Source organism: Vigna unguiculata, chromosome 9, assembly GCF_037176805.1.
Source record: "Vigna unguiculata cultivar grain cowpea cultivar isolate G323 ecotype 2 chromosome 9, ASM3717680v1, whole genome shotgun sequence".
Classification (NCBI taxonomy): domain Eukaryota; kingdom Viridiplantae; phylum Streptophyta; class Magnoliopsida; order Fabales; family Fabaceae; genus Vigna; species Vigna unguiculata.
The window spans coordinates 35143728-35168477 of record NC_140800.1 but is presented as its reverse complement, the minus strand read 5'-3'; the positions used below and the strand labels follow the sequence as shown (position 1 = coordinate 35168477).

Here is a 24750-nt window from a genome sequence, read left to right as displayed (position 1 = left end):
TGTAACAAAACTGGTTTGGTATATTGATGGTTCAAAGATTCAACATATATGATCTTTCGATCCACATAAATCATCGTATGAGAAACAACCACTTCTTTGTACCACACTACAAATACAGAAAGCTTCATTTCAACGATCTCTCGGTTCACTGAAGATTCAAATTATACAACCCGAAAAGACTCAGCTATCTTCTTTAAATCATCGTAGTGTCTCTTCCACTGAAGACCTGCAAATTGCAATTGAGTTGAGACAACATTATATTCTTTTCTGTTAGTTTTCATAGTTTCTTTATATGCTTTCAAGCTGTTCAGTTCAGACTTGTGAGCTTAGAAGAGGATAAATAGTCATACCACTGCCTGTTACGCCAAACAAATATAAGCGATTGCCAGCTGCAGTGGCAGTAATGAAAATGTGAGGAGGCTCTAACTCAAACTGGTAATACGTTCTTCCTTCATGTTCTGCTACATTAGAGCTCAGAACCTTCCCTTCTACATTTTCGCCAATTACTTCTGGACCAAATGCATTGATCACTTTCTCTGGAGGTCCAATTTTTTCTATTGTAGCATTATCACCAAGATCTGTATAGATTTATAGTAAATATATTATCACATAAAATGGAAGTTCCACCTAGAGCTTTCACTGTTCTTTCTGTTTCAATTTATTCTCCGTGTCTCTAGAGAGTAAAGATTGAGAAAGAAAAAATGAGCAAAACTCAGTACTCACCATCTGAAAATCGAAGAACAGGAGCAACAATGACAAACAAGCGTCCTTCCTTAGAGCTGGCAAATCTCAAATCTATCTCTGTTCCACCAAGATCTGCTATTGATACTGGTACCTGCTAAGCATATATATGCTGGCTGATGTATACACAAACCATGGAGCTGAAGAAAACAAATGATAAAATGTCCTCTAGATGAACATATGCTGTAACAGATCTTTCAGATTAAAAGTGAAGTAAACTGCTCTCACAAAAAGAGACACATGGGAGTTATTTCGTTGAGCGCTCTAAGGAATTTCCACCGGTATATTTAAAACTTTTCAATACTTGTGACTGGATGAGATAGAAAAGAAATCTTATAGTGATTTTTTCTAACTCTAACTTGTAAAGATCATTGAGCATCACCTCTTCCCATTCTTGAGGCACTCTGAAGGAGTATGGGATAATAGGACTCCATCCAACACCATGTCCACCAGACTTCTCATCTGGCCTGCGATATGTCCTCCAACCTGTCTGATCAAATCCTTGCCCACTTTATCTCATTTTCATTTAAAATCTATAACAGAAGAGACAGTTGGAATTCTAACTTAAAAAACATGTATCAGATCAAGTTTAGAATTAAGCATCAACTGTATAACTCTAAAAGTGGAAGAGATTTTTTTTTTCTTTCCTAGAAAGACCGGACCTTTTGATAACTTTTTGCCTCTCCTAAAGGGTATTAGGATTAAACAAGTGTTGGACCGATTGGCGCTTCTTTTAAACTAACAACCATAGTTTTATCATTTACAACAAATTTTGGGACTCTACAACCACGGCATCTTTATCATACAACCGAGTACATTCATTTCCTTTATCACGGCTTACATTAAAAATTGTTTTCTTATGGTTTGTATGCACGTTTATCTGTCTGCATTGCTACATCACAAATTCATTTACTTTGGGACAGTCTACATATAGAATAAAGTGTAGGCATCGCAGAATGGTGTGTGCAAACAAATTATTTATTATAATCCAAAGTGAACGAACCTTGTTCATCTGGTTCGGACAGACCAGGAATTCTCCCAGCAAGAAGGCCTTGTGTCACCACGGCCAAACTCTCACCCGGGAAACCCAGCAAGGAAACCCCAGAAGCCAAAACTGTTCTTCTGGTCACCAACAAAGAGGAGAACTTCTCACTTTCTCTGCCTTTTGAGGCTGAAGCAGCCAGAGTTCTTAGAATCCCAATTTGCTGTGAGGAGTGACAAGGTGTATGTGGAGAGGGTAGGACGTGCAGGTTCTGCGGATTCCCCCAGCATAGCACGCTGGTCGTGGACAAGGCTGTTGCCATGTCCACGAAGGTTTATGTGCTGAGTTGTTACTTGAGGATGAGATTGAAAAGGGGAAAGAATTTGGGCAGCTCAGAATACAAGACTAAAGAAAATCGTAGAAATTGATTTCTGATGGAAAGATTAATGCAGAAGCTGAGGTCCAAATAAGGATACCAAGCTTTGATAATTTTGTGGACACGGTGCTATTGTGCTCATGAACTTGTTTTTTCCTTTCGGCTAACTAAGTATCCATTTCTAGCCTAACACGTGTTATTCATATATAAAAAAAATTAAGTAATATATACTTTACTAGTTTTCTTACTATGTAGCACACCGAATAGAGATGTCATCGGTGAAGACAGTTTCATTATTTCATATTTATTTACAAATGAAAAAAATGTATATATATATATATTGAAATATTTAAAATTAAAAAAATGTATTCTAATTTTTTCAATATAAAAAAATAATATTTTTATTACCAATTCAAGTATAAAAAATAATGCATATAATCGGAACACGTGAGAGACCACGTCTTTGAAATCCTATTTTCATTTCCTTATTGAATATTAATTTTTTTTAATTAAATTCTTTAATTTTTTTTTTAAATTTTAAATTATATGTTGGGTTAAATATGTTTGGTCCCTCCCTCATGTTTCAGTGAAATTTAGAATTAGTCCATTTTTAAAATTTTTGACCAATTTAGTCTTTCATCTCTAAAAATACGTGAATTTAGTCAAATAAATATATATATATATATATATATATATATATATATATATATATATATATATATATATATATATATATATATATATATATATATATATATATATATATATATATATATATATACACTATTATATGTGATCCTTTTAATAACTTAAACCTTTCTAACATAGATGTTATGGTATGTGCAACAAAGACATTAATAAAGTTTACAAATAGTTTCAATAAGGATATTAACATAATTTCTATTATAAAATAGTGGGTTAATTATGTTTTTCGTCCCTAAAGTATTATGCGATTTTGTTTTTAGTCCCTCAATTACCGTTTGCTCCAATTTGGTCTCTCATGTTTTGAAACAATTGGAAATAGTCCTCCTTTTTGGACGCCGTTAATTTTGTTTGACACCTGACAAACAGACTGCCACGTATGGATCCCGTTTTAAGCTGTGTAAGTGGATTGTGTTTCTACACGTGTTAATTAAAGAGAAGTTTTAATTAAGTAAAACGAAAATGTTATTTCTTCAGTGGGAGAGTTATTTTGTCTGAATTAAGTGGGTTGTGTTATTTAATTAAGTTGTCTGAATTAAAAGAGAAGGACGTTGTTCAAATTAAAAAGAGAGGAAAGGTCATATCTTGAGTGGGAGAGTTATTTTGTCTGAACGAAAGCGTTGCACAGACCAATCGAGGACTTGAGAGAAGGGATTAAACCATTACACAACAATCGGGAGGTTGAGGATAAGGATTAAAGCATTGAAGAGTAGAATCGGGAGTAGAATCGAGAGGTTGATGTAAGGGATTCAAGTATTGAAGAGTAGAATCGCGACCTAAGGTAAGTTTATTCCTTCATGTTTTTTTTGGATTCTTGGTCTGGTTTGGTTCCATTTTTTGGTTCGTGTATGGTTGTATTTGACTATGTGGCTGAATTATTGAGAGTGAATGCTGGAACTTTCAAGATTAAGATAAATCAACCCCAACCAACTCTGCCACCTAGGTTTGGTTGTTTTTACATGTGTTTAGATGGATGTAAGCAAGGGTTTTTGGCTGGATGCAGACCCTTTATAGGTGTGGATGGTTGCCACTTGAAGACAGCATATGGTGGTCAATTGTTGGTTGCAGTGGGTAGGGACCCCAATGATCAATACTATCCGCTGGCTTTTGCAGTAGTAGAAAACGAGTGCAAGGAGACCTGGAAGTGGTTTTTGACATTGTTGTTAGAAGATATTGGGGACATTGGAAATCATAGATGGGTTTTCATTTCAGATCAACAAAAGGTAACTGTTATTTACATTTAAATAAACTGGAATGTAACTCTGATTTACATTAAACTGGAATGTAAAACTGACATCTAATTCTAACTCTGAATTAAAATTTTGCAGGGCCTAATGACTGTCTTTGATGAAATCTTGAATGGAGTGGAGCATCGTTTCTGTTTGCGACACTTATATAGCAATTTCAAGAAGAAATTTGGTGGTGGTGTAGTGATCAGAGACTTGATGATAGGAGCAGCAAAGGCAACGTACTATGCAGGATGGGAAAAAAAGATGGGTGAGTTGAGAAACATCAACCCTGAAGCTTTTAATTGGTTAGTTTCCATTCCTAGGGAGTCTTGGTGTAAACATGCATTCAGCATGTATCCAAGATGTGATGTCTTGATGAATAATCTATCAGAGTCATTTAATAGTACTATTTTACTAGCTAGGGATAAACCTATCATTAGTATGATGGAATGGATTATATCATATATAATGAGTAGGTTTTCAACCCTTAGAGAGAAAGTGAATGAATATTCAGGAACTATGATGCCTAAACCACAGAAAAGGCTGGACAGGGAAATAGAAAAAAGTGGGAATTGGCTTCCTGTATGGGCAGGGGATTCTAAGTTTGAAGTGACGCAGGGGTTCACTATGGAAAAATTTGTTGTTGATTTAAGTAACCATAGTTGTAGTTGTTATTTTTGGGATTTAGTAGGTATACCTTGTAGGCATGTTGTGGCAGCCATTAATTACAAGGTAGAAAACCCAGAGGATTATGTTCATGCTTATTACAAAAGGGATGCCTACCAGGCTTCCTATGGCCCTCAAATTACCCCAATCAATGGACAACAACTTTAGCAAAAACTAATGAACCTGAACTACTGCCACCCATTTACAAGACTCCACCTGGGAGACCAAAAAAGAAGAAGGGAAGCTGATGAACATGTCAGCCATTCCAAACTATCAAAGAAGAATACCATCATCAAATGTAGCAAGTGTAAACAATTAGGCCATAACATAAGAAGTTGTAGAAGGGGAATCAAAAACAGAAAGGTAAACACACATCTGTACTATTTACAATTTCTTTCCTTCCTAAATACAACTTCTGAATCTTTAATTCATACCAAATTGGCAGGGACAGATGCATACAACTGGTAGTGCAACAAGCAACACTGCAGGAACATCAAACCTTAGCTCCACCAGTAGAACCAGATCCACACCACGGGTTGCAGCAGCCACCAACCAAGGAGAAAGAGCACGAACCACCATAAGGAGAAGAAGAATGGGAACACGGGTTTTAGGGTCTCAAGCAAGTACTGCAACTTCAGCACAACCGACGTGAATGTGAAAGAATCAAGTTTTTTTGTTGCCTTTTTTGTATGGTGGACCACTTTTCTGGAATACAGTGCATTATGGTAGTGGACCACTATTTTAGAATATTGGGCATAGTGAAAGTTAACTACTTTTTTGATTGCAGAACTATTGGATTATTGTATTGACAATTAGGGACCATTTGTCTGCTACACTTAATTGACAGCTAGTGTTGGATAACGTTTTATTGTTTATGAATGAAAACAATTTAGACCACTTTGTTTTATCAGTAAATCATGATGTAATTATTTCCCGTGAGTTTTGTTTCAATATGCTGAATCTGGTATTAAGCAAAATTTCTAGAATCTGAGATTAATGATAACAGTAAACGCATAATAATCACAGCTACAAGTTCCATTTTCATTGCAAATACTAAGACATAACAGTAACCAAATGTTTGAAATTCCATTACAATTCCAATAATACCATTATCACAACTACAAAACACTTCCCACTACAGTAATCTCAAACATTACAATTAATTTTGAACAACAACATGAACAACATTACAATTGTTGAGACCCACGATATCACAAATAAAATAAACAGGAATGTCCCAATTTTTTTCTCTTGTTGCAATTTCATCTTCAACTTCTCATTTTTCTTCATCAAATCCAGCATAATTTTCTCCCTTTTCAAAGAAACTTCATCTTCTTCACCTTTTTTCCCACCATCAACTCTTTTTCCACCACTGGCTTCACTTTCAGTTTCTTTCCCTTGAAAATCGAATTCCTCGTCATCAACCCAAAGTAATTACAATGTGAATTGGTCTGCAAAAGAAAAAGATGAAACCATTACCACAAATACAAAAGCAACATCCAATAAAAGTCACGGAATTTGAAACTTACAGCCCAATTTCGACATCTCCAAAATAATCTCCTTTGTTTTTCACAGTAGATGCCTTTAGGAGCAACAATCTTTCCCCACACCCACAGACTTTGGATGACATTTCTGAAGATGACGCACAACTTTGCGACATTTTCGAACCCGTATTTCGCGGCGTACATGGAAACCCTTTGCTACCACTCTTCATCAATGAAGAACGCAATAACTATGCCAAACTTTGTCTGCCCAGTGACGATATGCACCAATTCCTCACTTTCTCGAAGCCCCAATTCTCAAATTTCAATTTTAGGGTTTCAAACTTCTCTCAATCCCTCTTTTATTTGGATGTGATTCTCTTTAATTAGCACGTGCAGACACACAGTCTACTTACACAGCTTAAAACGGGATCCATATGTGGCAGTCTGTTTGCCAGGTGTCAAATAAATCTAACGACGTCCAAAAAGGAAGACTATTTCCAATCATTTCAAAACATGAAGGACCAAATTGGAACAAACAGTAATTGGGGGACTAAAAACAAAATTGCATAATACTTGAGGAACGAAAAACATAATTAACCCTAAAATAGTGAATGACATGTAAAAAGAATAAAACATACTCAAATTTATTATACACAAGAACAAAGTCTGATATACCAAGAACCATTCTTTTTGTAAGCAAATAACAAGTAAAGCACAAAATAAATCTTTGCCTAAGAATTTTTCTCAAATCAAATTCAAAACCAAGGTCACTCTTAGAAGGGTAAAGCATGCACATTAAAAGAAAATATTAACCTTAAAATGAACAAAGTTACTATCTAAAGAGTAAATTTTTACTTCACTCTACATGTATTTTCAAATTATAAAAATAAATAGATTAGAAAAAATATATATTAAAAGTCTTTTATAAATATAACATAAACACAAACACAAACACAAGATATTATCTTGTTTATATGTACACACTTTTTACATATACATAATATTATATTAGTAAACAACTTTATTAAAAATTTATAAACAATTTTATTAAATAATTATATTTTAAAAAATAAAATTAAAATTTTGAAATCTAAATACAAAAATAATTAAAATTAACAAGTCAATTTTCAAAAATTTAATAAATAATTATATTTTAAAAGATAAAATTAAAATTTTAAGATGTGAAAAGAGAAAATTCTCTTTATATATTATTATAGATTTCATTTTACAAATTTATATAGATAAAATAATATTTTATTTTCAATTTTTCAACAAAAAAAAACAAATAAACAGGATATGAAAAAAAAAACACATCATCGAGTTAATCGTGTCATGCAGAAACAGAAAAAGGAAAAAAAACCATCAAACGAACAAATGTTTAAACAAACTGTTTAAAAATAATCACTTCTATTTTAAAACTTGAGAAAATATTTTTCAGAAACAATATTTCCAAAATGTTCTGGATTTTTTTTATGCGACTCAATCAAAAGATATACTGGTACATCGATTCTCGTTAGTGATGCCTCAAGATACCATCCCCATTTTTCTTTTTTCAGGTTTCCCTAATATTAAGGGACAAACAAGTAGTGTTTGGAAGAAGTAAATATGAATATCTGCATCCATCTGCAGAGGGAGATTGACATATGCAACTTAACCTAACCAAGTTGAAGTTGAGCGAACAAAGGTGCACTGCAGGGAGCATATTATATAGACAGACAGGCAAAAGCGCTCGCAACAGTTGAGACAAAAAGAGGATATGGCATTAAGTACCATCTCTACATAAACTTATCATGGTTGAGCTAATTTTGCCAAAATAACCAAGTCTAAAATCTTGACATCCAACGTGTCATCTACCTTTACAATTCCATCAGTACCATCTACACCAATCAACTTGCCAGTGGCACCACGTAATGCCCCACCCATAATCTTTATTTTGTCTGATTTTCTTGGTACCACAGCCTCCATTTCATTAGGAAGGGCGGTAATCGTTTCACCATTACCACTAGATCCAAGTGCTACCTTGTACGAGCCATCCTGAAGAAACAAAAAAAACGCTACCGTCATTAAGATCATTAGACGGAATCAAGCAACAAATGGAATGAGAACACAGCTTCGAAAGATTTTGTTTGGCATATATCGTCTCAACTTGGAGATCCACTCGTACAAATATAAAAGCAAGTTATTAGGTCATCATACCGGAAGAACCTCTCTTATAACTCCAACAGATTCGTCTCCGGCCCTGTGTACATTGACTAATATATCTGGTATAAACCATGGCCCTTCATTGTCCCCACCTGCAAAAACATTAAACCAGCACAGATGTATATTATAAAATTTTAAGGATGATCCAACTGAATTAAGCACAATTATCCACATGGGGATGACGTCTCCGCGGTAGACTCGATTAAGGAGATGGCCTTTGAACTAAAACAATCGTAACAGAAATGCAAATAATTGAACCAAAAACCATCAAAGCAAATATGGCAAAAACAAAAATAACCACTCCATCTTCGACTATCAAATGAGATGAGAAACAAAATGCCAGACTATATAATATATGCGGAGTAATAATCATCTTCATAGTATATGCAACATAACAAGTGTAGAATAACAAATAAGAAAGTATAATCAATGAGACACCTAGCTAGTTGTCCTTCATTTGAAGGACCAAACTCATGAGTTATTTTACTATGATAGATGAAGAAACGTTTGATTATGTAACCAAATGGACAGCTGAATAGATAAGCAACAAAAATCAAATAAATATGTGTCATAAGATTGAAAAAACAAACTTACCTAAAACTGGAGACATCATGTCCATACCACCTGTGCCTGGAGTCATAGGCTGTCCTCCAGGAGTGCCCGGAAGATAAGATGCTGAACTTGGTGTCATAGGCTGCCCACCAGGTGTTGATGGTAAATATGGACTTGGAGCATTAGCTGCGAAAAATACAACACCCATCCCCAGAATAGAGTATTAGCACAAAAATAAAAATGTATATACTATTGTTTTGAAAGGGCGGGAAGTAGTGTTACCATAGGCAGAACTGTCCCGAGGTGTTCCAGCTTCACTATAATTTCCACCAGGTGTGCTAGCCCAACCAGCACCAGGAGTTGGGGCTTCATACGGTCGTGATGGAGGGCTTCCAGGCTGAAAATATCGAAAAGGGAAAAGAAAATAAACACAGTTCCTAATATGAAGTTGCATAGAGTATCTGAAGTTTGCTAAATCTCCTAACCTGATACTGTGGACTTGCTCCCCAAGAGCCTGGATTTCCATCTTCCCAGTTGTCCCTAATTTCATTTTTCACCATCAGAATTCATACATCACATATATACTAACTAAATAGTGCCGCAGACTGTATAGAGATAACAATGTTTCTAACTAACAAATTCCTTATAACCCTCTAGCTCTAGTTAGTTCTATTTGGAACATCAATGTCCACATGGAAGTTTATTAACTAAGACATTGTTTTCATATACAAATTGGAAGAAAGAAATCTTTTTATTAAAGCAAAAATTATGTGAAATAAAACTCAGAACAGTATATAAAACTAAATAAGGAACCATGTTAATTGGACAAACCTTGGAGGACTCATTGGAGTATATGGATTCCATGCTCGATCACGCATAGGCGTCCTCATTCCATCATGAATAGGTGTTGCTATAAACAGCAGTACATTTATCAATAACGAATTATAACCATCGGTCAAAAAACAAGTTGGATTGTTAATCCCACCAGATGATGAAATGAAAATTTATTACAATAAAATCAAACAAACCTCCAGGATCTCTCATTGGAGTCATATATGGATGTAAGGGAGTCCGAGAAGGATGCATTGGGGTTTCACTTCCCATTCCATAGCGAGATGTATCACTGGAAGAACATATAAAAGTTAGAGGATTGAACATCTTCCATTGCATGCTTGGAATCATAAATTACATTTACATAAAACTTACCGATATGGAGTTATAGCCACATTGTCAGATATATGGTTGCGGTCAACTGCAAATCACACGGTAAGCAACCATGCAAATACCAAAATACATACGATACAGTTTTTTCTTCACAAAGACGTACCTGTTACAACCTTCATTTGAGATTCAAGCTCAACACGAACTGATGTGCCTTTAACATCTATAACACGCCCACGATAACCTTTATATGGACCCTGACGCACTTTAACAGTTGTACCTGCCAAACCGTCATGCCCCCTCCCACCCCTATGTCTCCCTCCAGCTATATCACATCCAAATAAATTAACATCAACCAAGTTACTTAAGGAAATGTGCAACAAATTGATAGATTGGTTCCATATAAACATGAAAAAAAAGACATACAATCCATTGGCCCTCCACGAGGAAACCTCCTTGGGGATGGTGGAATACGACTTGGATTTCTAAGAGTGGGAAATCTTGAGTAGGCATCACCCTAGAGGAAGAAAGGAATGAATTATGTAAAACACTATCACAATGCTAAAACCAATAACAAAACATTCACAAAAATTACAATAGGAAAATTGGTTACATTTCTGTCACCGCTGGAGCGTGAACCTCCCACTACCACACATGATTGGGCCTTAGCACATATAAAGCCCGCATGTTCAAGATGATGGCGATCAAAGATGAACAATATTCCTCTATATATGTGTTCCACAGGACCTTGTTTCCCCTAGCCAGAAAAAACAAACAAATAAATAAATAAATATAAAAATATTATCTTTCAAAGCTAAATCTAGTCAAAAGACAGAATCTTACTTTACTCGAACCATCAACAATCCGGACAACATCCTTTGATGAAACTGTATTCTTATACCTATCTTGCACACTTATTTTCTTATCTATCTTACATTTGATCTCTCTTAATTTAACCAGCACAACTTCGTGTCTGTCAGGAATCCCCTTTAGAACCTAAAATAGCAATAGACATTAATTAATATAATAACAAATCTCAAAAGTTTAATAAAATAAATTTTGAATCCTTGTGGCACTGACCTGAAATGCTTCACTTTCTACACGTATTATGACACCAAAGCTCATATTACTGCACATATTAAAGAGAAAATAGAAATGAGAAACATTGAACTATATCTAAGGGGTTAGGTGAATATGCAATAATCTCGAGCAAAGCTTACTCAAGCAATACAAGGTCACGAAGTTCATAGTCTCCAATTCTAGTAACTCCAGTCGTTACTTCTGAACTTTCTACAACATCATCTGCAAAGACACGAATCTAAAAAGAGGATATTTTTATGTCATTTATGCAGTAAATATAATTCAAAAATAAAAATTAACACACCTTTATACCACAAAACTCACATGTTCTTTTGTTGTATCAGATATTAAAATCAAGACATGTTGTTCCACCTTCACAACCATGCCTGTAGCCCCTTCTTGCGCGCCAGAAACAACCTTAACGTGGTTTCCAGGCTCAAAATATTTACACAGCTCCTTCTCATTTACCGCAATAGTTTTCTGACAAAATAATGAAATGATCAATTAATCATTAATCATATACAAAATTGGCACCATACAAGGATGACTAGTTAATTCATTCATACTTACTGGGAGTCCCTCTATTTCTGGTTTTATATGAACATTGTCTTCATCCACCTTCTCCACCTTTCCCTTAAGGTTCTTTAAGTCACCCTTAACAACAATGATGGCATCACCTTTCATAAAATGACCTTTCTTCCTGTTCGCAAACAAAGTTGAAAGACTAGCCACATCACCATCTCCACTCTCACCCGGTTTACGAAATTTTTCCAACTCATCAAAAGTAGGTTTGATGTTCTGAGCACTGATGGATTTTATTGATACGGTTTTGTATAAGAAACCATCTTTGAACATCATGCCCCCAATTGCATCAAATCGTTCACCATATGTGTCACGTCTATGCTCCACACGGATATGCAGTTCCCTGAATAGAAAGAACAAATTTAATCAGATCAAGAACAGATTTCCAAGACACAGAATACTTTCAGCCACATAATAGAGACAACCAGCAATACCTTGCTTCATCAACATTCATAAATCGAGGGGGAGGAACAAAAGCCTTCTTTTTCACAACCTCCTTACCTTCCTGCATGACAAGTCATATGTATAAAAAAATAGACTCAGGCTATTCCTTCCAAGGAATTTAAACACTGGACAAATAAAATACATTAATTTAACAAAAAAATTGCAACATTCCTTACCAATTTATTTGCAAGAGCCTGTAGGTCTATCCTTGGAATTAATTTAACAGTAACTCTCTGCCGCACATTATCAACATCCACTACCTACAAAAGACATACAAAAGACATTTGATGCTAATACAGAAAACAAAATGGATTTGATGGTAATACAGAAAACAAAATGGATGGTATCATGAATTTTCTAAGATGTGATACATACTTTGGCCAAGTCCCCTTTATATGTCCCAATCTTCATTCTAACCCAAGTATCTCTGGCCAGATCAATTGCTTTGCTTTCGACTGACAGAACATCTGTCATTTCTCTGATTGGGACCAGAGTAATTTTTTGGCCAAATATATTGCGTAGACCTTTGCAAGCCTGGAAACATATACATAATATTTAAAAACACAATTTAATCCATACAGACATGGCTATGTATGAACCAGATTACATGACATTTACCTCTCTCACATGGGCTTCTTTATCTGCTTCCACATATATATAGTTTTTGAGATGATCAAGAGCAATAGCTGATCTTATTTGCAATTCAGATCCCCTATCTATGTACTTTTGCATGAGGCAAACGGCTGTTTCTCTTTCGCGACCAATCTAATGAGAAAACAGAAAATACATGACATGCTCCAATAATGTTGCAAGAAAAAGGGACATTTACACAAAAAAAAAAAAAAAAAGATAGGGACATACTGCGCATTTGACCATCCAAAGCTTTGGATCTCTCACAGATGGCAAAAGAGCTTGTTGTTCTACATCTGTCGTTTCTTCATCATAATCAGTTAGGCGCCTTCCATAACGTTCCTGGATGCTTCTGGCCACAGCTTCAAGATCTTCATGATCTTCTTGGTGATGCGGCAGCATACGCCTATTTCGCATCCTTCTCCCATCATCTTCTTCTGGTAGATCAGCTCCACCCTCCACAATGAAGTCTGGATGTTTCAACAGTTGTTAACTTGTCTATATAACTAATAGATATATTTTATGCAAAGATAGAGCAGAGAGAGGATTCAAATGCTATGTAGTTTGTTTTTGTAATTTAAGAAAAGTATGCAAAGTGCAGCTTTACTGTTCTGTTAGCAAGTTTGAGGGTATAAATACTATATGCTCACACAGAAAACCATCACTGGAGTATGTAATCTCATCTTGTTTCAATAAATGTTTTCAGTTCAAATTTGATGTTCTATCACAAGCAAAACCATAAATAACAAGATTGATTCTCAGTTTCATCAAGTGGAAAAATAGTCTAAATCTTCTAATTCCTCCAAAAACCCACCACAGGAGTATGACTTCATACTCATAACAATTAAGAAACCAACTCAACAAAGGTAACCTTCCATTCACAATACATTCAATTAAACACAATTTATTTCAATATCTCCTTCCATACCCAGTTTTCCACTGATCCAACAATAGGTGGTCAGTCAAATATGATCCACAGCATCGATTTGAATAGCAGACAATCCATACTATGGATCCGCCAGGAAGGGATTGAATAACATTTGCCTAATCAAGTTTAAAATCACCCACAGCCACCCTAACTAGAAAACAAACCATAAATTCAAAGTTCCAACCCTAATATTATACATCCAGGTTCATATCCAATCATCCAATCTAATCACGAACAAAATTAGCAGAGAAAAAAGAAGAAAAAAGAAACGCACCGTCTTCGCCTTCTTCCTCTTCCTCTTCCTCATCGCTATCCACCACGGCTTCCTCATCAAAAAAATTAGAAGCTGAAACCTTCTTGTATTGACGCCTACGACCACCTCGGGCATCGAAATCCTCATCATCGTCATCTTCCTCCTCATCATCCTCATCTACCTCCTCAGCGTCATCATCAATGAAACCAGATCTTCTGCGCTTCCTTCCGCCGCCACCGCGCCCTCGGCGGTCATCCTCCTCTTCGAAGTCTGCGACCTGCTCGTCCTCCATGTAATCATCATCGTCGTCATCCATGCCCCGGTGACTCATGCCGCACAGGCAAACCCTAAACTTTGCACTCTTATTCTCTCGGCCTCTGTTCTTCTGGGCTTCCTATATTATCTGCTTTTCTGCATCCTCTTCTTCATTAGTATCATTTTTGCTTCTTTGTTATACTTTTTTAAACAAAAACATTATTATAATAGAAAGAAGATGAAAAAATAAAAGATATTTTATTTTTATTCTCTTTTATTTTCAATCTTCTAAGGTGTTATATAAATATTTTTATATATTAATATATTAAAATATATTTATGTGATACCTTTCAAATCAAATTCTCTTAAATTAAAATATTATTTACTTTAATTTTATTGTTTCAGTGACTTTTTTAAATATAATTTGTTTTACTTGATATTTTTTAAATTTTATAATTTTTAATCAAAAATTTACTAAAATATAAATAAAAATGATATCTAATAAAATTGTGAATCTTATTCATATTTATTTTATAATTACTAGCGTGAAAACAATGTGTGTTTGATTTTTTAATTTTTACAAAAATTTAAGTTATAATCAATAAAAAATATATAATTATTATTAAAATATTTAATAAATGTGAAATGAAAAAAAAATATGCACGTAAACTTTTTTTAAAATAATAGATAAAATAAATTATTTATAAAATAATAAAACTGAAATAATAAAATATATTGTTATTTGGAATAATTGTTTATTAATTTTATAAAAAAGTTTAAAATTAATTATTTTTAATTCAGTTTTTCTTAAATTAAAAAAATTATAATAAAATATAAATTATTTATAATAACATTATAAAATATATTTGTATTTTTTATAATTATAATTTTATTAATAAAAATATTCAACCGTTTTCATTGTTATAGATAAAAGTAAAGGAGTTAATTCAGTTTTTCTGTAATTTTTCACGTTTTTCTTAAGTTTTCTTTTTTAAAAAATTCAATTTAGGTATATTTAAAATATCAAACGAATTTAGATATTGCAATATTTTCTTATATTTTATATAAGAGATAAAAAAACTAGGGTTAAATATGTTTTTGGTCCCTCAAGTTTCAGTAAATTTTGAAATTAGTCCCTCATCAAAACTTTATACCAATTTAGTCCTTCATTCTAAATGTGTGAATTTAATTTTTTTAACCAAATTTTGTTAAGTTTATCTGACGTTTTAAGCGCATTTCATGATAGTATTTAAGTTAACATTGAAGCAAAAATATGTCAAATAATGTAAATAATTTAAATACTATCATGAAATGCGCTTGAAACATCAGATAAACTTAACAAAATTTGGTTAAAAGGACTAAATTCACGTATTTTGAGAGATGAAGGACTAAATTGGTCAAAAATTTTGATAAGGGACTAATTCCAAATTTCGCTGAAACTTAAAGGACCGAAAACATATTTAACCCAAAAAAACTAATAAAAGAAACCAAACTATACGAAAATAACTTTTGTGAAAACTAAGATGTACAACTTTTAAATATAAATATTAAAGGTTAAAGAATAAAATGTTTAAGTCTATACACCAAAAAAAAAATTATCATAATAGGTAAACATTCCTTTGTATTTTTTTATTAAAATGTATAAAATAAAAATAATATACAATATTATAATATAAAACATCTTATAAAAATTGTCATAATATATAGACATTTCTTTATACTTTTTTCCTAAAAAAATATATAAAATAAAAATAATGTGACATCTCATTTAATAGATAAATTCTAATGAACAAAACATTATATGTTATAATAAGATAGAGCACGCGACATAAAGTACATGAGAATTCACAATTATAGTTATCCCAAAATACATTTAAAACACAAGTACCATAGACACAAAACAATGTCATAAACATGTCTTAAAACATAAAATAGATTGGCAAAAGATTGTTCAAGAAGCAATGAATTACATAAGACCAATTTTTCCAAAAGATGCTCAAAAGAACAATAACCAACATGCCTAAACTATACAGCAACATCTTCACCGTCTTGATGATCACTAAGAGTCTCCACATATACATCACCCAAGAAACACATACATGGAGAAAAGAAACATTAATTCACAAAGTTTTCACTCAATTAAACACCCAACTGACTATTGATTAGATATCCGGATTATGCGCTTGATATAAAATTATAAGGAAGTATGCATCTGCGTTGATTTCTAAACTCTATAGAGTTTAGCCACAAGGGGTTATTATCCAATCAATCACAAGGTAAATCACAATATGTCTTAGGCTCAAACACCTTCCAAGATCGGGATTTCTTGTCACTCTCACCACACAATCACTCTACTATACGTGAGTGTGAGTGATTATTAGAGTTCATAATCCCTTCCTAATCTAGACATCTCATATGTCAAGACATACACTAACCACACATTCACCAAGAATTTTCCTTGAAACTTTTTATCATCGACACTCCACATGTTATCTCAAAATAATTATCATCCCAAGCTAAATACATCAAGTACAAGTAAAAATAATGCCACATCATCCATGCATGGCTTCATACATCATATTTTTAGCATTAACTCAGTCAATCACAAGTCTTAAGCTAGACTGATATCACTTACGCTAGACTGATCTCGCTTAAGCTAGACCAATCTCACTTAAGCTAGAAATTCTCGCTTAAGCTATAAATTCTCATTCAAGCTAAAATTCGAACAGAGAGCAAAGTGAAATTTTGTCATTCTTGTTTAAGCTAGAAATTGTTGCTTAAGCTAGAAATTATCGCTTAAGCTAAACGTGTCTTGCTTAAGCTATAAATTCTTGCTTAAGCTAGAATAACATGTTTTCACTGTTTTCAGCATATAAAAAACCAAAAATCTCAAACAACAAAACTATATAAAAAAAAAACAACCACAAACATCAAACCAACATTTTAAGCACGATTGAAGACCAAAAACATGCAAGACACTCTCAAAAAAGTTTTAAAACCCTAACTTCCCTTACCTTGACTAACACTAACTTGAGAGGAAGAAAACCAGAGTGGAAAGCACTAAAATACCCAAATACAACCTAGGAAGTTAACATGCAAGAACATAGGAGAAGAAAACATGAGACCTTGATCGAGCTCCAACACAAATGAAACTTCAAATGTGAAAAATGAAAGAGTGTGAAGTTGCGGTTGACTTACCCGGAGGATGTATTCGTTCCAATGAGAACTCCGCAAAAGTTCTAATTTCAGTCTCTGCTTTAAGAAGTAGTAGAAACTGAGTTAGAATCGAAGAAAATATGTGGAACAATGGCTAAGGAGAATGAGTTTGATATATAATGGAAGACGTAGAGAAAGAAAAAAATTAGAGTGAAGGAACTGAAAAAATTTTTGAATAAGAAACATGTGACTGACTTGGACCCCTTTTTACTAAGGTTGGGCCCAAAATCTTTAATTAAAAGTCGGCCCTACAAGTAATATTTAAGATACTGTACTCAATTACAATATTGTAATCTAAAATATCTTATATATCGGACAAAATTTCCATAAATTTAATGGTTAGATTTTCTTTATAATTTAATAGATCTAATTAATAGTTAAATATATATAAACCTTAACTAGCATAAACATATATAATATATGTTGATAGCGAATTATAATACGAAAATATACACAGTAAAATTGTAATTTACTGTGTAAGACTAAAATAATATGATATAATTTATATATTTTAAATCTTTAGTGGTTATGAATTAATTATTAGCATTTTTATCGAAATCTGGCGTGTGGATCTCTGGACATGCAGTAAGATATGATTGGATTGGAAAATCCTGATGTATGTCCTTGAGAATCGAAACATAAGTGAAGATTCACTTGCAAAAGACTTTCCTACGCTCAAGTCAAGTCAGTAAGAGAGTTTGAATCTTGTAGAGTAGGAGATAATGAATATGAGATAGTGTATTCCTACTAGATGTATTTATAGGACCTTTTGAGCCTTGGATCCATATGATGAAAAAGTAATGTAATATAAAATAATATTATTAAAATAACAACTTACCTCAAATAAGCAATAATAATAATAATAATAATAATAATAATAATAATAATAATAATAATAATAATAATGTAGCACCTTACGTGATATACCATATATCTGTAAATATTTGATACCAAAAAATATCAAGACGTAATCAAACAACTTAGAGATTCGTTATAACTACCGTTAATATGTGAATATTTGTTCCAATAGATGTATCTTAGAATATTTTGCAATCATTTTGGTGATGAGACTACCGAGTCTTATTAGATTGCATTACTTAGCATAATCTATTAGGCTGGGTAGGTACAACAAATATTATAAATTTTAAATATTCAATTAATAACATATACACATTTTATTATCAATTTATTAATATAAACTATTTTATTAATTATTTAATCTTTCAAATTTTATAACTATCTTTTTTTTAATTTAATTAACCATTTCTAATAAAAAACTAATTTTTGATAGAATTGAATAAACTCCATTAATTTTTACATAAAATGTTAGACATAAAGTAAATTACGATAATAATAAATATTAAATTTAATATAACATAAATGTGAACATGCTAAAAATACTTCTTATTAAGAAAAAAATTTGTGTATATTAATAATTATATATATATATATATATATATTAAATTAAACCATTTTTATATTAATTATAAAATAAATAAAATTAAAATGATTCTTTTTGATTTTGAATTATACTTTATTTTTTTGGAATGTATTTATTTAGTTTTTTTTTTATTTATGGATAAAGTTTAATTTTGAAGATTTATACAAAATCCTCCTCCTTTAATGATATTTTGTACAGAGTTATATAAATTATGTTAAGACCCTATTTATTATATAATTTCAATGAGACAATTTCCTACAAAATTTAATTTGATAGATAAATATATTAATGGTGTAGACACTCAAATTCCATCATAAATGTGTTGTGTTAAATATCTAAATATGTGAGTTTAGAGAATAGAAAAAACATAAAAATAGTTATAACGTGAGAATTGACTTAGGGAGTAATGCATATTTATAGGTTTCTTATGGATTATGTTATCAAAATAAATAGATATAATAACATGTTAAAAATAAATTATTAACTAAATATAGATATCATTTTAAATATCTTAACGATACAATAAAATATAATAATTAAATATTATATTATAAACCATTATCTACAAATATTTTAAAGATATTTTCTAATAAAAATATATTTTTAATAAAATTGTTAGAAATATTTATTTTAACAATACTGATGTGAATACTGATTCATTTTTTCGTTTTTCATTTTGTTGTATACATTGCGTAACATTTTTATTTGACATTTTCACAATGTTTTTTTCATTTCGGTCTCTCTTTTTATAGCTTTCTATTCATTTATTACATTCTCATTTTTTCAATTTTTGTCTCTCTTTTTTCAGGTTTAAGTTCATTGTTTACGTTCTTTTCTTTTTTTTTCCTTTCCTTTTTTCAAGATTTTTATAGTTTTTAGTTCATCTCTGTCTCTCTTTGTGTTTGTGTGTTTTTTTATGGTTCAGTTCATGCATTACATTTTTTCACTTTTTAATTTTCTTTTTTTGTCTCTCATGTTATAGGTTTAAGTTCATTGTTTATTGTTCTTAATGGTTTTCATTTTCGTCTATGTTTATTGTTTATTTCAGTTTATTTGTTTTTTTTATTCTGTCTCTGTTTCTATACCTTTGCATCCATTTGTTATAGTTCATTTCGTTAATTTTTATCTATTTTTCATTCTAATTTACGAAAAGTAACGTATACATTTCGTTAAAAGGAAGAAAGATCAAATGCATTAAAAGATATATTACATCGATCTCTATAGGCTAATGTAATATAATGTTTTAGTTTTAAAAATAACATATTAATATATTTTTTTATACTTTTCTTTTTAATTCTAGGGAATATTACATCGGTTAGACGTAACAATCCATACAATATGATTTTTAATATCTACAAAATTGTCAACTTACAATTTATTACATAATTTTTCTATTTTATACTAGTGTATTCCAGAAAAAAACTACGTTACAAAATTACAAATATAGATTAATTAATATATATTTGTCTATCTAACAGAGAAAAACAAACTAAAATTTGTCTCTAAATACATTATAATAGGATTTTAATAATCTACACATAAAATTGTCATTATATTTACGATGACATTTAGTATTATCATCTAAATTACAACAAAAAAATATTAAAGAACATACAAATTTTGAGGACTAGTAAGACAGGAGAAAATGGTACATTAACAAAAAAAGTATTATGTTTAATTTTTATTCATGAAATAGTAAAATATAAAAAAAATTGAAATATTTTTTTTTAATATTTAAATTTGACGTGATTTTGTATTAGAGAACTCTCTAAGAATATGCAACTTGTGTTTAGCTCAATTTCATAACTTCTATTTAACTTCTTAATAATAGTTAATAATATATATATATATATATATATATATATATATATATATATATATATATATATATATATATATATATATATATATAAAAGACATTAAACTACTCAACTAGACATTCCAATTTTGTATAGCTAAAAGAAAAAAAAAAATATGAAAAATTAAGTCACCTTCGTAAAATCAACTTTGTAATGAATTATGATAATTAAGTCATTTTTCGAGTATGACAACATTTAACCAGATGATTTTGCACATAATATTTTGTCTATCATTTTGACACATTATATTATAAAAAAAATTGTCAAAATTTAGTAATAAAAATATTAGGTTTAATTACCCTTTTGGTCCCTCTATTTGTCATGAAATTTCATTTTGGTCCTCACGTTTTTCGTTGTCTCAATTTGGTCCTCATTTTCTTAAAAATGACTCAATTTGGTCCTCACCGTTAACTTTGACCAGACGGTGTTAAAGTCAATGCCACGTGTCAATTTCTGGTTTTTTTGAATTTTTTTAATATTTTTTAAATTTTTAATTTTTTTTTTGAATTTTTTTTTCTTTTTGACACGTGTCAGTTCACAATTTTGCCACGTGTCAAAGTGACTCAATTTGGTCCCTATATTTGTTTTTAGTTTCAATTTAGTCCCAATTTTTGTAAAAGTGAAGCAATATTGTCCCTCCTTAGATTGAGACTCAATTTAATCTTTGTATACAACTTATGATGATATTCTTAATAAAATTGACATTTTTATTAAATATTTATAGAAATATTTTTAAATAATTTTTTTTTAGTTTTATTATTAAACAAAGTTAAATCCCAAACTTAATTTCAAAAATTAACAATTTTGTCATCATATATAAAGGCATCAAGTGTATCATATTATACAAATTTGGTAAAGATTAAAAATCAAAATTTGTAAGAATATCACCATAAAATTTATAAAAAAGTAAATTTAGTGTCAATTCGAGGAAGGACAATATTGCTTCACTTTTACAAAATTTGGGACTAAATTGAAACTAAAAACAAATATAGGGACCAAATTGAGTCACTTTGACACGTGGCAAAACTATGAAGTGACACGTGTCAAAAATTTAAAAAATTCAAAAAAAAATAAAAAAAATAAAAAAAAAATTCAAAAAAAAAATATTAAAAAAATATTAAAAATTAAAAAAAAACCAGAAATTGACACGTGGCGTTGACTTTAACACCGTCTGGTCAAAGTTAACGGTGAGGACCAAATTGAGTCATTTTTAAGAAAATGAGGACCAAATTGAGAACGAAAAACGTGAGGACCAAAATGAAATTTCATGACAAATAGAGAGACCAAAAGGGTAATTAAACCAAAATATTATTATCGTCCCTGTCAAAATTCCAAACTATACTACACGGCACACGATCCTTCTATACAATGAGCATCTTCCCATAATTACCCGATCCAGCATCTACTTCATCTCGGTTAGTGGTGCAAACTGGGTGCTGCAAACTCTCTACTCAAGATTTTAAAAACACTGCATTTATCAATTACCAATTATAACGATGAGTCAAAAAACATGTTAGAGTGTGTTAATTCTACCAAATGAACGAAATGAAAATTTATTACAATATAAAATCAAACGAACCTTCAGATCTCTCATTGGGGTTTCACTTCCCATTCCATAACGAGATGTATCACTAGAAAAACACATAAAAGTCAGATGGTTGAAAATATTTCAATGCATACTTGGAATCATAAAAACCTCACCGGTATGGAGTTATAGCCACATTGTCAGATATATGGTTGCGATCAACTGCAAATAACCAAGTAAGCGACCATGAAAATACCAAAATACATGCAATACACCTTTTTTTCAGTAAGACGTACCTGTTACAACATTCATTTCACATTCAAGCTCAACACGAACTGATGTGCCTTTATCCTCTATAACACGCCCAAGGTAACCTTTATAGGGACCCTGACGTACTTTAACACTTTTACCTGCCAAACCGTCACGCCCCCTCCCACTCCTATGTCTCCCTCCAACTATATCCCATTCAAATAAATTAATATCAGAAAAGTTACGTAAGGAAATGTACAACAAATTAATATTAGACTGGTGCCATATAAAACATGAAAAAAAAATAGACATACAATCCAATGGTCCTCCACGATGAGGAAACCTCTTTGTAGATGGTGGAATACTACTTGGGCTTCTAGTAACTTTAGTGGTTACCCCTGAACTTTGTACAACATCTTTTGTAAAAACACGGATCTGAATTTTTTTTTTTGTCAATTTCTACAATATATAAATGGGAAATAAAAATTAACAAAGTCTCATAAAACTCACATGTTCTTCTGTTGTATCGGATCTTAATATCAAGACATGTTGTTCTACCTTTACCACCATGCCCGTATCCCCTTCCTTAAGACCAGAAACCACCTTAACGTGGTTTCCAACCTCAAAATATTTGCAAACCTCCCTTTCATTTACAGCAACAGTTTTCTGCAAAAATGATGATATGACCAATTAATCAACATGCAAAACTAAAATAACACCATAATTAATTGATTATCATTTATACTTACTACAAGTCCTTCTATATCTGGTCTTATATGAATGCTTTCTTCGTCAACCCTCTCCACCTTCCCCTTCAAGTTTTTTAAATCACCCTTCACAATAATCACAGGGTCACCTCTTACAAATTGTCTTTTCTTCTCCTTTGCAAACAAATCTCCGCTCTTAAGCGGAATACCAAATTTTTGCCTCTCGCGACCAATCTAATGAAAAAACAAAGAATACATGACATGCTCCGATAATGTTGCAAGAAAAGGAACATTTACACAAAAAGATAGGGACATACTGCGCATTTAACCATCCAAAGCTTTGGATCTCTCACAGACGGCAAAAGAACTTGTTGTTCTACATATGTTGTTTCTTCATTATAATCCGTTAAATGCCTGCTATAACGTTCCTTGATATTTCTGGCCACAGCTTCAAGATCTTCATCGTCATCTTGGTGATGTGGCAGCATATGCCTATTCCGCATCCTTCTCCCATCATCTTCTTCAGGTAGATCGGCTCCACTCTCAACAATAAAGTCTGAATGTTTCAACAATTGTTAACTTATCTACATAACTAATATACATATTTTACACAAAGTATTTCGCAACATTTCAAATTCATATCCAATCATCTAACGGTATTTTGTATTCTTACCAATCATCTAATCTAATCACAAACAGAAATTAACAAAGAAAGAAGAAAGAAACGCACCGTCTTCTTCGCCCACTTCCTCTCCCTCTTCTTCATCTTCATCTTCGTCGCTGTCCACTTCGGCCTCCTCGTCAAAAAACTTTGAAATGGAAACCTTCTTGTACTTCCGCCTGCCACTGCCTCGGGCATTCAAATCTCCGTCACTGTCATTATTATCATCATCCTCATCAACTTCCTCAGCGTCATTGTTGAGACCAAATCTTTTGCGCTTACCGCACCTTCGACGGTCATCCTCTTTTTCTATATCTGCAACCTGCTCATTTTCCATGTAATCCTCATTATCATCATTACGGTCCATCTCCCAGTGGCTCATGCTGCAAAGTCAAAAACTATACTTGCGATGTGAGTGCTGTTGTTGCTGATACGTGTAACAAGAATGTAATAGGTGAGAATTGAGTTAGTAACGTGATGCTATATTTATAGGTTTCGCATAGATAAGATATATATCAATATATCAAATAAATATAAATTATTTTTTAATATCTTAAATATATCATAAAATCCGATAATTAAATATTTTATTGATACTCAAATGTTTATTTGTAATCCAATATATAAGTAAAAAAAAAAACCAAAGTTCAGAATTAAAAAAAAATTAACAGATGGATTATTACAAAAAAAAAAAATTGGTCCTGTGGTTAGATTAAGATTAATAAGTGGGTGGAATATTGAAGGATTTAATTTTTAATCTAATTTCTTATTAATCAATAAAATTTAGAAAAATGATGATGAATCTGATTAAAGAAGAATATGTCA

The 24750-nt window shown here is 31.7% G+C and overlaps 3 protein-coding genes across 3 annotated transcripts; all 3 read right to left on the bottom strand.

The window, feature by feature from the left end:
- Positions 1–2: 2 nt before the first annotated feature.
- LOC114164674 (thylakoid lumenal protein (Mog1/PsbP/DUF1795-like photosystem II reaction center PsbP family protein)) lies at positions 3–2045 on the bottom strand. Its single transcript, XM_028049415.2, has 5 exons — positions 1745–2045; positions 1124–1227; positions 724–835; positions 351–578; positions 3–226 (listed from the first exon to the last, which is right to left on the bottom strand). The coding sequence occupies exons 1-5, from the start codon at positions 2043–2045 to the stop codon at positions 162–164; spliced, it is 810 nt and encodes a 269-aa protein (XP_027905216.1). The 3' UTR covers positions 3–161.
- A 5735-nt stretch (positions 2046–7780) lies between these two features.
- Positions 7781–14448, bottom strand: GTA2 (global transcription factor group A2). The gene is made up of 22 exons (XM_028047204.2): positions 14034–14448; positions 13063–13301; positions 12820–12966; positions 12577–12735; positions 12378–12461; positions 12192–12262; positions 11746–12100; positions 11500–11655; positions 11316–11413; positions 11176–11224; positions 10939–11091; positions 10709–10852; positions 10522–10612; positions 10262–10420; positions 10141–10186; positions 9963–10057; positions 9766–9844; positions 9420–9474; positions 9217–9331; positions 8977–9120; positions 8377–8474; positions 7781–8214 (listed from the first exon to the last, which is right to left on the bottom strand). Exons 1-22 carry the CDS (start codon positions 14341–14343, stop codon positions 7969–7971), a joined length of 3093 nt encoding a protein of 1030 aa, XP_027903005.1. The 5' UTR covers positions 14344–14448; the 3' UTR covers positions 7781–7968.
- A 7593-nt stretch (positions 14449–22041) lies between these two features.
- Positions 22042–24274, bottom strand: LOC146883939 (putative transcription elongation factor SPT5 homolog 1). The gene is made up of 9 exons (XM_085666187.1): positions 23995–24274; positions 23582–23820; positions 23307–23498; positions 23068–23223; positions 22872–22992; positions 22605–22763; positions 22485–22530; positions 22363–22414; positions 22042–22251 (listed from the first exon to the last, which is right to left on the bottom strand). Exons 1-9 carry the CDS (start codon positions 24260–24262, stop codon positions 22243–22245), a joined length of 1242 nt encoding a protein of 413 aa, XP_085522313.1. The 5' UTR covers positions 24263–24274; the 3' UTR covers positions 22042–22242.
- Between the last annotated feature and the right edge of the window lie 476 nt (positions 24275–24750).